Here is a 12,261-nt window from a genome sequence, read left to right as displayed (position 1 = left end):
ATATTTAACTTTAAGCTTGTTGTTGTAATCTGTGACCTATAGCCTACTGTATACTCAAATATCTCTCAGTAAAGCACTTTGAACTTCAGGATTTGTTTTAGCTTTCTCAATATTTAATGTTTTGTAGTTGAGCAGACGTTTACAGCAAAAAAAAAAAAAAGAAAGAAAATGTAACATTTGATTCTCCGTCTGTTCTGCAGGTTGCTGCTGTAATTGGCATCGGGCTGGTGTACCAGGGAACAGGACACAGACACAATGCTGAAGTCCTGCTGTCTGAGATAGGTAGGTGTGTGTGTGTGTGTGTGTGTGTCTGCGACAGATAAATGACATGTTTTTAGACAAGGTCTGCAATAACTATTGTTTTTTTTTTTCACTTGGCACAGTGCTGTCAAAATTGCCATAAATAGGCTTCATCAATGGTTAACTGGAAATGTGCCACACAACTGTTATCATAATCAGTTGTTTCAGTCGTTATTCAAATGATAATACCAAACTGCCTCCAGCTTCTCAAATATGACGATTTTATGTTTTTGTTTCTCGGGTACAGTATGTGTAAGACGAATGTCTGTCGTTTCTGAGTCATTAGTTGAATACGATTTGAATGCATCACACTGGGCTTAAATTAACATTTTACAAATAATACATAATATAAGATTAAGAATGTTCACTTTTTATAATGGTCCAATTAAACAATGATGAAAATGATTGTTGGCTGCACTCTTAAACGTAAATTAAAATTAAAGAAAAGCTTGACTCTATTTTTTATCTTGTCTTTGTACAGGCAAGAAAAAATACTTAGGTGACTGACATTCACTTTGACTTGGAAAGCCTCTGGTTCAAAGTCAAACTGAAGCTCATCATAAACATTAAAGGCCCTGACTTTACTTTAGGTAGAAGAGGTCGACCCTCTAAGCCATGCTGCTGTTTCTTGACCTTTTGATCTTTTCTTTGAGTGTGTTTCATGTCATGGAGAGTTGGCGTAATTGTGTTTGTCTGTATGCGTCTCTTAGGTCGACCCCCTGGTCCGGAGATGGAGTACTGCACAGACAGAGAGTCCTACTCGCTGGCTGCTGGTCTGGCCCTGGGCATGGTCTGCCTGGGGGTGAGTCACCACCACACATAAAAGCACTCGAGAAACACATGTAGATCCGTTTGTTGTTGTTGTTGTTTTAACCTGCAGCTAGTTACAGGAAGGTGGGGCTCATATCAGAATGAATCAGATTTTTGGGTGTTACGTGAACTTGAACTTTACGTACTTTGTTTTTTACCGGGGCAGTGCTATTTTCCCCCTGTATATACCATTGCATTCTCACACAACCTAATGTGTGTCATTGTTATCTGCCATTTAACATCATAAACACCAAACAAATACGTTGTTGATTAACTCACCTTTCTGTTTCTTCATATTTCTCTCATCCTGCCTCATATCGCTACTCCTCCTCCCATCACCATCTTCTGCATCTTTTTCCCCCCTCTGTTCCTGCTCTGTCCTTGCAGCATGGCAGCAACCTGATTGGGATGACAGACCTGAACGTCCCTGAGCAGTTGTATCAGTACATGGTTGGGGGCCACCGCAGAGCTCAGGCCGGGGCCAACCGGGAGCGACACAAGTCCCCCAGCTACCAAATCAAGGTAGACGGAGGAGTCCTTTCTCTATCCTGTTATTTAATTGTCCTCATATGGTTGTGAAAACCCTATAGCTAGATAATTGCACCTGTACTATCGATGATCTATCAATGCTCGTTCCAGGAGGGAGATACAATCAATGTGGATGTGACGTGTCCAGGGGCCACGCTGGCCCTCGCTATGATTTACCTCAAGACCAACAACAGGTGAGACAGGACAAGAACTAAACAAGGAACTTGTTTTATAAACATAAAATATCAATGACTAATACTACTTGTTACTGGTATCTTTACTCTTTTACTTACCAGGTATATATTTTATTACATAATGTCCACATAAACTGAAGTTTTTCAGTAAAAATAGCAGCGCTGAGGCTGGATGTGGATCTGGCTCCACAATGAAAGATGAAGTTTTGCCTTTATAAATCTACCAAAAGTGAAAAAAATGAATAAAAAAAGACGAGGCTCTTGTAAATCCCAATAAATGGCACCTCATAACATATAATGATAATCATCAGTGATTTGTAACTCAAGATACAAATTGGTCACAGTCGAGCAGACATGGTGCTTTTTCTTCTTAAGGCAACGTCAGCAACAGGAACTGCAGTACTTTTCATAGCACCACAAATCAAACAGGCAACTGTTCATTTCATGTGGAATAACAAGCTTCTAAAAAAATACAGTTTGCCAAATGACCTGCAGAAAGACAGTCGAGTGTAATTGCCGATTAGATAAGCAATGTTGAGGAAACATTGTTGATCTGACAGTGTGCAAAACGAGATGCCCTATTTTATACACTGCCCGTCCAAAAAAAAAGTCACCACTTGGATTTAATGAAGCTAATAGGTCAGAGCCTCCCATTGGATAATTACTGCATGGATGATTATGTTTCAGCTGGCAAGTTATCTAACCCTAACTGATGCAGTCTCATTTCTTAAACAACCATGTCAGAATACACATCCTGTAGTCGTGGAGAAGATGTTAATCTGTTTCAGAAGGGTAAAATTATTGGCATGTATCAAGCAAATAAAACATCCAAGGAGATAACTGAGACTAAAATTGGGTTAAGAACTGTCCAACACATTATTAAAAACTGGAAGGATAGTGGGGAACCATCATCTTCAAGGAAGAAATGTGGTCCAATGAGAATCTTTGAAAAACTAATGCAACTCTGGATGGAAATAAATGTTGTGACATTGCAGAAGCTTATCGAAATGATGCCACATGTGTGCCATAATCAAAGCTAAAGGCGATCCAACGAAGTGTTAGAGTGTGTGACTTTTTTTCTTTGGACAGGCAGTGTATTTTATTTTAAGAAAAAATTATAGCTTTGATACTAGAATGAACACAAATGAATATAAATACAAAACACAGCATTTATGAATCACACAGAATCGCCCACCATTACTGCGTTAACCCTCTTCTTCCGGTTAACATATATAAAGAATTGAGGAACTTTCTGTATCATGGAGCAGAGCATCATAACCTAAAATCTAACATCTCATCCCTCAGTGGCTCCAGTTGTTGTATTATGCTACAGGAGAACAAAACCTCATCTCCTTCTGCTATTGGTCAAGAGGTTCCTGTCTTCTTCGAGGCTCATCTGATGCCAGCTGTCGATTGGTTCAGCGGGTGCTCGGAGAGGGTATTAACACCTCCTTGTCTCTTTGCGGCTCTCTTCCCCCAGGTCGATTGCTGATTGGCTGAAACCTCCAGACACTTGGTTCCTCCTGGATTTCATCAAGCCAGAGTTTTTGCTGCTGAGGGTTAGTGTGGTGCTTAATGTGTATGTGCGTGAATGTACATGTGCGTGTGTGTGTGACAGATCATTTTCCCACCTTCCTCTTAATGTGATACACCCCTCTCTCTCCTTTCTTCCTTCCTGCCTCTCTGCCCTCACAGACTCTGGCTCGGTGTATTATCATGTGGGATGAAATCCTCCCTAATACCGAGTGGGTCAAGAGTAACATACCACAGGTGAGTAATTGCACACGTGTTATGCACAAGTACACAGCATTACCGAGCGCACATATCTGGAGCTGTGATGCAGCAGCGGACCTGGCAATGAGTCAATAATTAAATGAGAAAGAATTCCCAGCTGTGAGATTTGGAGCGCAGATTTTAACTGTTGCTTCAGTCATTTACTCAAATTCCTGCGACTGATCCGTGTCGGACAATGCACTGATTTTGTTCTTTTGTCTCTGATTGTTATTGTAACAAACTGGTTACTTTAGGCATATTCAGGCCATGAAAGCTTTGTTTGATTGGCCACAAGATGTTTAACAAGACAAGAGGGACTTCATTAGCAGAAAAGTGTGGTGTGAAAAACGCCTCTGCAACGTTTTCTTAGGAACTGACACACAACAGATGATTAAAAAAAAATCATATCATATCAAATCATATCTTGTGGAGCAACAACGTTCATAGAGAAGAGAGTCAGTGGCTGCTCACGCTGCTCCAGTTAGTCTCCTGTAAAGTTTGTTGTGTTTCACTGGGTTGTTGCCTGGTTTCGTGTGTTGATGAAGTAACACCATACCAAACATATTTGTCTCACAGGAGTCTCTTGTAGAGTCACTTGATACTATTGGAGCAGTGAAGTGGCAGTTTTTTCCTTGAACGAATGTATCAACATATTTCTCAATAAATAATAATCTTTCTGTTTGTTATAGTGTATTGATAGGAATACATTTTAATTAACCACAGTGTTAAAGGAATAGTTCAACATTTTAGCAAATTGGCCCATTGCCATAATCCCTATAGCCTTAGGAGTAGGTTCGTTACCTTTAGTTGTCGGTGCAAGCTGTTTTTAGAACGGCGGAGCAGAGCCGTGAGCTGCTCAGAGCTACACTACGGAGGCTAATGGGATTTCTTGGTTTCCCTCATCAAACTCATCAAATTCACAATCCAACAACTCCAAAACGCTCTGGAGGACAAGTTGTGACCTGCACATTCACCACGCTATGAGATAATAACAGAACGTTACGAGACAGAGTTGTTTTAGAGGTAAATGCAGAGACTGCTTGCTGAAAAACTGCTCCCAACGGGAACGCGCATCAATGGTTTTGCATGAATTTACCTCGAAAACAACTCCGTCTCATATCGTTCCGTTATTATCTCATAGTGTGGTGAATGTGCAGGTCACAACTTGTCCACGAGAGCGTTTTGGAGTTGTTGGATTGTGAATTTGATGAGGGAAACCAAGAAATCCCATTAGCCTCCGTAGCGTAGCTCTGAGCAGCTCACGGCTCTGCTCCGCCGTTCTAAAAATAGCTTGCACCGACAATTAAAGGTAATGAGCCTACTGCTAAGACTATGGGGATTATGGCAATGGGCCAATGGGCCAATTTTAACACTTTTAGAAAACATTATTATTGCCATCAGCAACACAAAACTGATTCAGAATAAAAATGTTCATGTTTATTTACTATCTTTAATCATTTTATTCAAGGTGGAGCATGGTCACATATCCGTGTGTTTTGTTTTCAGATCATGAGGGGGACGTTTGACCCTTCAGAGGACATCAACATGGAGACAATGGCGTGAGTATTTAAGACAAAAAACTGGCATTTTCTACTTTAAACCTTGAATATTGTATCTTCTCAAGAGAGTTAAATGTTTATCACCACCTGATGATGTCATCTTATTTATCTTTCAGCCAAGCCCAAGACTACATCACAGCCGGGGCCTGCATGGCGCTGGGCTTACGCTTCGCTGGCTCGGCAAACTCGGACGCCTTCGACTGCCTCTATGAGTTTGCCAGGACCTTCATGAAGATCATGTCCTTCGCTGGTACAGCTGCTGTTGTAAGTGTTTTTATATGTATGTTTTATACTCTACACAAGTTTGTCACAGTTCCCTAAACCCGTGTTCGTTTGTTTGTTCCTGCAGCAGACGGGTTATTACAATCTTCAGACCGGTCTGTCGATGATCCTGCTCGCCATGTCCATGGTGATGGCCGGCACTGGGAACCTGAAGGTCCTGCAGCTCTGTCGCTTCTTCCACAAGCGAACCGGCGGTGAGATGAACTACGGCTTCCACATGGCTCATCACATGGCGCTGGGCCTGCTCTTTTTGGGAGGAGGGAGGTAAGATACACACACACACACACACACTGACATTTGACATATCTTTGATTGTGACCTGGGTGGGCTGGTTGTGTAAAGCTCCACCAGAAGGCTGCAGGGAGGTTTGACCTGGTTTAAGTTTTTTTTTCTTTGGAGGAGGAAAAGCCTCTGATGAGCTTTGTTGTGTGGATTCTCAGGAATTTGATGTCGTTGACGTTTTCCACCCCCTCGCCATTTATGTTCAGAGGGGGAGACGTGGTCTTCCTGGAAGTCCACAGTGATTCATGTCCTGTACTCCCACGTCCAATGGACAGATGTTTGATTCAAAGACACACCTCCATCATTACAAGCCTCCCTCGCTCCTTCACCAGGCTGAACCAGCACTTTTCTAAATTGCGCTGTAGGCGGACACGGGTGGGAGGTGGGGAGGAGGAAATACTGAGTGTTACTACTCGTTTCAGCAATGCAAACTGTTTTGTCAACTTTTCCCAACGGCTGGAGGGTTGTTGACTGTTGCCGGACAGTTTTCCACCCTCATAATTTCGTCTGTAACTAAGAGCAAAATGCAAAACAAGACCAAGAAGAGGGTTGAGAATGACCTCATGAACATAAAACTGTCTCTCTGAACCTTCAGTTTTACTGTAAGTGTTGCAACAAAGAATTGCAATTAACAAAAGGTTTATAATTTGTCACACACACACACATTCTTGAGACTTGTTAATGACTTCATAAAGACAAATTATAGGGTAAATGATATTCTAGGTGTCGCCTGTCATTTGGCACCTGGATTGCTGTGTGACGAATCAAACGCGCACATACCAGAACACACCCACCAGATTTTGGTGTACTGCTCATTCTGGGAAGGGTTAGCTACACAAATAACACACACAAGTCTGTTTTGAGTGCTGTGTTGTGCATAAATGAATGGCATTTGCACACACATACACACGCACACACACACGGTCTTCTCTTCCTCCCAAACCAGGTTTCTCCAGCCACTGACCTCTGCCAGTCTATTTGCAAGGGAAACAACTGCTCCTGCTCTCTCATTACATGTTGCAAATGTTTCTCCACCTCCAGCCACAATCAGATGAACCTTCTGATTTTATTTGGTTTGAGTTTTATTTCAGGCGTACCAGCTGAAAGCCCACGCAACTGCACAACTGGGGCCTCGGTTTTTGAATGTCATGCCATTGTAGTGTTTGTTGACTGCAGAGGTTAGATGTGAAGCTGGGGAGCAGGGTTACTATGACATGTCATTGTTTCATTTCCCCCCATTGGCTCATTCAAATTGTTTGTCATTCAGTCTCTCCACATTCACTTTGCTATGTGTATCACACAATGCTTTTCCACTCATTTAATCATCGCTCCATTAATGTTTTCTCACCTTTTCCTCTTTATTGCTAATCTCGGTCGCATGCCCTTCATTCCCTCTTTCCTTCATGTAACCCCTCCATCCTCCCTCTTTCTTTCTGTTTACTCAGTTAGTTTCTCTTCCCATTTATTCAATTTGTTAACAGGAAACTGAAGTGAAAGTTGAGGTTTTCCACACAAAGTGACACATTGCGTTCAGACTTACTGTGCTCTCTGCTACAGCTGACACTGACAGACATTTTTTTTTGTTCTTTGAGTTTACATCTTCTTCTTGTGTTTGCTTGGGTTTCCTGTGAGTGCTCTGGTTTCCTCCCAAACCAAGTTAGAAGCACATGGTGCAGGTAAAAAAAAAGAACATTTCTGCCATTGCCCTCGACCAAGAAACTGGTTTCAAGGCTGGATAGTGCTCACTGCTCTTAAAATAGTTAGCATGGGTCAAATGTAGAAGGGCAGATCTCCCCACAAGGGCTGATAAATTATAACTTTACACATCTCTCTGGCTTTAGAAAACAATAGCAACAGCAGCAGATGTTTTTTCACACTGGAAGTTGATTCATCAGAAGTCGAAAATGTCAAGTTCAGTATAAAAGGAAGGTGAGTCACGGCTCCATCGTCCTGTTTTTTTTGGAGCAGCAGTGGACTAAACCCTGAGAGCAGGAAGTTTCTGTCACTGGTGTCGCCGTTTGTCAGTTTGCGCTTCAGTTGTGAAGTTGCACATTTCATGCGTTACATTGGTGGTCTGAATGTCTGATTCAGAGTCAGTTTGATATGACGCAAGGCGACGATAAGCAATACATTTTCAGCAATAAGACACTGGGACTAAGCAAGATTCAACGTGCTTCCCTGAAGATCACAATCACATGCCAGCTTCAGATAAGCTGGCAATTCAAAAATTGTTTAGTCTCACGTTTTAAAGGGATAGTTCAACATTTTGGCAAAATGGCCCATTGCCATAATCGCTATAGTCATAGCAGTAGGTTCGTTACCTTTAATTGTCGGTGTAAGCTATTCTTAGAACGGAGGAGCGGAGCAGAAGGCTGCTCAGAGCTACGCTATGGAGGCTAAGGGAATTTCTTGGTTTCCCTCATCAAACTCATCAAATACACAACCCAACAACTCAAAAACGCTGTCGTGGACAAGTTGTGACCTGCACATTAACCACGCTATGAGATAATAACGGAACGTTACGAGACGGAGTTGTTTTAGAGGTAAATTCATGCAAAACCGCTGATGTGCGTTGCGTTCAGGGACAGTTTTTCAGCAAGCAGACTCTGTATTTACCTCGAAAACAGCTCCGTTTCGTAACGTTCCATTATTATCTCATAGCGTGGTGAATGTGCAGGTCACACCTTGTCTACGAAAGCGTTTTGGAGTTTTGGGATTTTGTATTTGATGAGTCTGATGAGAGAAACCAAGAAATTCCATTAGCCTCCATAGCATAGCTCTGAGCAGCCTGCCGCTCCACTCCACCGTTCTAAAAATAGCTTACACCGACAAATAAAGTTAACGAACCTACTGCTATGACTATAGCGATTATGGCAATGGGCCAATTTGCCAAAATGTTGAACTATCCCTTTAAGGCTTTCTTCTCCACTGGCATGGAGAAATACTAAATATTTTGTAAAACATACTACATTACCAGACTTACAGTTAATTTTAGGGAAAGTATCAGTGCTTGGACACTGTATTCATTCATTTGCTTTATATCCAAATGAAATGATTGTATTAACCACTTTTTTTCAAAAGTGGTGAATACAATCTCAAATTTTTGTTAACTTTATTATAGCAATCATTGTCTTTAATTAATTTTTAACTGTTTCCAATATCAGTACTTGCAGTTTACCATGTTCAGTGTTTGTCGGTCGTTGTAATCTGTTGTGCGATTCCTGTGAATTCAGCCCAGATTTCCGCGGAGCTGTGTTCGGCCTGTTTTTCATCATCTTTACTGAGTGTGAGTCTCTATTTGAGGTCTTTTTTAATTGTAAACTCGTGGCACAAGAATGTGATGTTGAGTGAAGTTGAGGTTTTTTAAACATGCTAAACATGACCCAAGCAGCCATCTCAGCGAAGATCAACATAATTCACCTCGGTTGGCCGTCAATAAGTGCTCTCAGGCACCCGTCCATGTGCAAGCCGCCTTTATGATGTCTGACCCAACTATATTATAATGACTCCATTAGTCAAAGTAGGTACTTAACTGCCAACTATTATGTTTAATAGGCTCTGTTGTGGCCTGTGATGACGTTTACTGGATTACGGCATACACCTGGTTTCCTTAACACAGAACAGAGGGTTTATTAAGAAAAGAAGTGTTTGATTTAGACCAGCGTGTCTTTCAGGGTTTGCTGCGGCATCAACTCTGCTTTGTGTTGGGTTGTAGGTTTCAGGATGAGAAAGAGCTTTCTGTTGATTTTTTTTTTTACTTTATTGTTGCGTGGAAGTGTGGTTAAATGACGCAAGTGTGTATGTGTGAGTCAGTAGAGAGAGAGAGAGACAGAGTATAACGTTATTTATAAGATTCATGATGTTGTTTGATGTTGTCTCTTGTCAGGTACACCCTGAGCACCTCCAATTCAGCCATCGCTGCTCTGCTGTGTGCCCTGTACCCACACTTCCCTGCTCACAGCACTGACAACCGGTGAGACTCGCACACATTCACATACTGTAGGGCTGGGCGTTAGAAGAAAAAATCCTATCATGACAATGTTTTTCACATCAGTCGATATCGATATATATCACAATATAAGTCAGATCACAATTTTTGTCGAGTTTAAATGTTCCCTTATACTCACAAGTGAGATTTGAAGATATCAGAAGGATTTTTGTGATTTAAATATTTATTTTCTGTCAAAAATTGGTAACACTTTACTTGAATAAGTATTCATAAGATTGACATAACACTGTCATAACCATGACATAACAGCTGTCATAAACATCAATGAATACTTATGACAACTGTCGTTAAGTGTCATTCGGTAAGTTATGTCACTTTTGATGCAAAGTTGACATTATTTGAGATGTCCTTGTTATGAGAACTTGACATAATTTTTTAAAGTTTGGCAATTACTGTAGGTCTGCTTTGACAGTTGAAATTGTCTTTATGTCAAGTTGTCAGAATCTCAAACAATGTCAACTTTGCATTAAAAGTGACATAACTTACCAAATGACACTTAACGACAGCTGTCATATGTATTCATTGAAGTTTATGACAGCTGTTATGTCATGGTTATGACAGTGTTATGTCAATCTTATGAATACCTATTCAAGTAAAGTGTTAAGTTTCTGATAAATAAAACAGGTATTATAATATCATATAATGTAATATATATATATATATTGTTTATATTCAAGCAGCTTTCAAAGACAACATATGCAAAATAGATTGACTCAACTGTTATCAGTTATGCATTGTGGTGAAGAAATACTGTAGAGCATGCACTGACCTTTTCAGTGGTAAAGGAAGTTGTGGACTCACACTTAAAACCAAAATTAGAAGTTAAATCGACGAATGAAATAAACTGTATAAATAACCTTTTAAAAGTGAATCAAAAGCTGTTTGTTGCTCCAGTTACCACCTGCAGGCCCTGCGGCACCTGGCCGTGCTGGCTGCGGAGCCGCGCCTGCTGGTCCCTGTGGACGTGGACTCCCTGAAGCCCTGCTACGCCCTGTTAGAGGTCACCTACAAGGTAAGTTCATCCAGGTTGGTTCGGCTGAGTCACACCACAAACCTGTTGATGAAAGAGAGAGAGAGACACACCCAATGAAGTAAAATAAGTCAGATGTGAAGCAGCTATTAATATAATCAATGAGAATTGATTAGTGTCTTTTCCTACCTACAGAACCATGACTAAACATGAGATAACATCCAAAATCACAAACTCAGTCTGATTATAGCCTGAAACTTAGCCTCAGTGAATGTAATTCATAAAGAACAGTCTGTTCTATGACAGTGTCGTTCCTTCCTCTCTCTCTTTCTCCGTCACACTTGTAAAATTGTCCATCGCTACACTTCCTCTTGAAACGCGCACACAAGCATGAAGTGTTAATGTACGATATGTACTGGCGTCAGTATTTCAGAAAAAAAAAGAGCACGTCGGCTGCCCACCAAACCACCACGTCCTTCTTTTCAGCGGCGGTTCCTCTGTCAGCTGGGTCGGCTTCCTCCACTTCACACCTCAGGCAGTTGAGATGTAATTTCTGCAACTTGCTCACATCGTTCAGCCACCAAACCAAGCTCCTATCACTAACTCATCAAATTTATGCACTCTATTTTATTATTATTATTATTATTTTTTACATTTTACTGCTGTTTCCTAAACAGTGAAAATATTGTTAATCAATAGGATCTCCGTTTGCCCCTGCTGGTCCTCCTGGGGTCTGTAAAGACAAAACAGTTCTAAAACAGAAAAAATAATGCAATTATTAAGCAGACTAGACAATTTCTAACCATTATAAATCCAATTATAGATACAAGTACAGATATTTTGTGACATAGACAGATGCAGTTTGTAGCTTCTCGTTACACCACTAGCAACAAGTGGATCCTCCCGTCCTGTAGGACAGGAAACTGCCTACCTTCACACAAAAAAAGTGGTTTTCACCAACATAATTGTAGGTCAGATTGAGGTTTTGACAGGTCTAGATTACATCAGATTTGCACCTCTCACCAAAGGTACATCATGTGAGGCACGTGCCAAGGAAATGTTGCCTTTGCAGAATTCACTGCCGGAAACGGCAACTGCCATCCAACGGGCCGGGGCTTAGTGAAAAATATTCAAAGCTGCTGTTGATCTGTGCCAAATATTTTTTGGAATTACTGGCCAGAACTGTAATTTTCCGAATTCCCAAAAAACAAAATGTGAAACCAGCGACTGGGTTCTTGTTTCTCTCCGTTCAACCAGACCCAGAGAGACGCGACTGTGGTGCAGACATCCGGTGTCGCATGACCGTGCACAAGACTACAGTGTGTCCATTCATTTTAGCCACAGTTATGTCATTTGGATCATGTGCTCTGTCACGTCCATTTCCATGTGAAGCAGGAAACAGGCATAAACTAACAGGTTTATCATCTTTACAAAGAAAAATAACAACCGTCTCCTATAATGTTTAACCAGAAAATGAGATGTGTAGATGAGAATAACTGTTTTTTCTCCTGTTCCATATTTACTCAGCTATTTTTTCCTCTCAGTCTATTTGGA

The 12,261-nt window shown here is 41.1% G+C and overlaps 1 protein-coding gene across 1 annotated transcript in view; it reads left to right on the top strand.

Moving 5' to 3' along the window:
- anapc1 (anaphase promoting complex subunit 1) overlaps nt 1–12,261 on the top strand; it is a 57,919-nt gene that overhangs the window by 31,044 nt on the left and 14,614 nt on the right. The window contains exons 35-45 of the mRNA XM_083987674.1: nt 201–282; nt 1,011–1,102; nt 1,498–1,632; nt 1,750–1,832; nt 3,313–3,391; nt 3,528–3,602; nt 5,112–5,164; nt 5,281–5,428; nt 5,514–5,710; nt 9,615–9,701; nt 10,632–10,749. Coding sequence (XP_083843800.1) covers nt 201–282; nt 1,011–1,102; nt 1,498–1,632; nt 1,750–1,832; nt 3,313–3,391; nt 3,528–3,602; nt 5,112–5,164; nt 5,281–5,428; nt 5,514–5,710; nt 9,615–9,701; nt 10,632–10,749 — 1,149 coding nt within the window. The remainder of the gene's footprint in view (nt 1–200; nt 283–1,010; nt 1,103–1,497; nt 1,633–1,749; nt 1,833–3,312; nt 3,392–3,527; nt 3,603–5,111; nt 5,165–5,280; nt 5,429–5,513; nt 5,711–9,614; nt 9,702–10,631; nt 10,750–12,261) is intronic.

Source organism: Trachurus trachurus (genome assembly GCF_905171665.1).
Source record: "Trachurus trachurus genome assembly, chromosome: 15".
Classification (NCBI taxonomy): Eukaryota; Metazoa; Chordata; class Actinopteri; order Carangiformes; family Carangidae; genus Trachurus; species Trachurus trachurus.
This window is presented reverse-complemented; position numbering and strand designations above follow the sequence as displayed.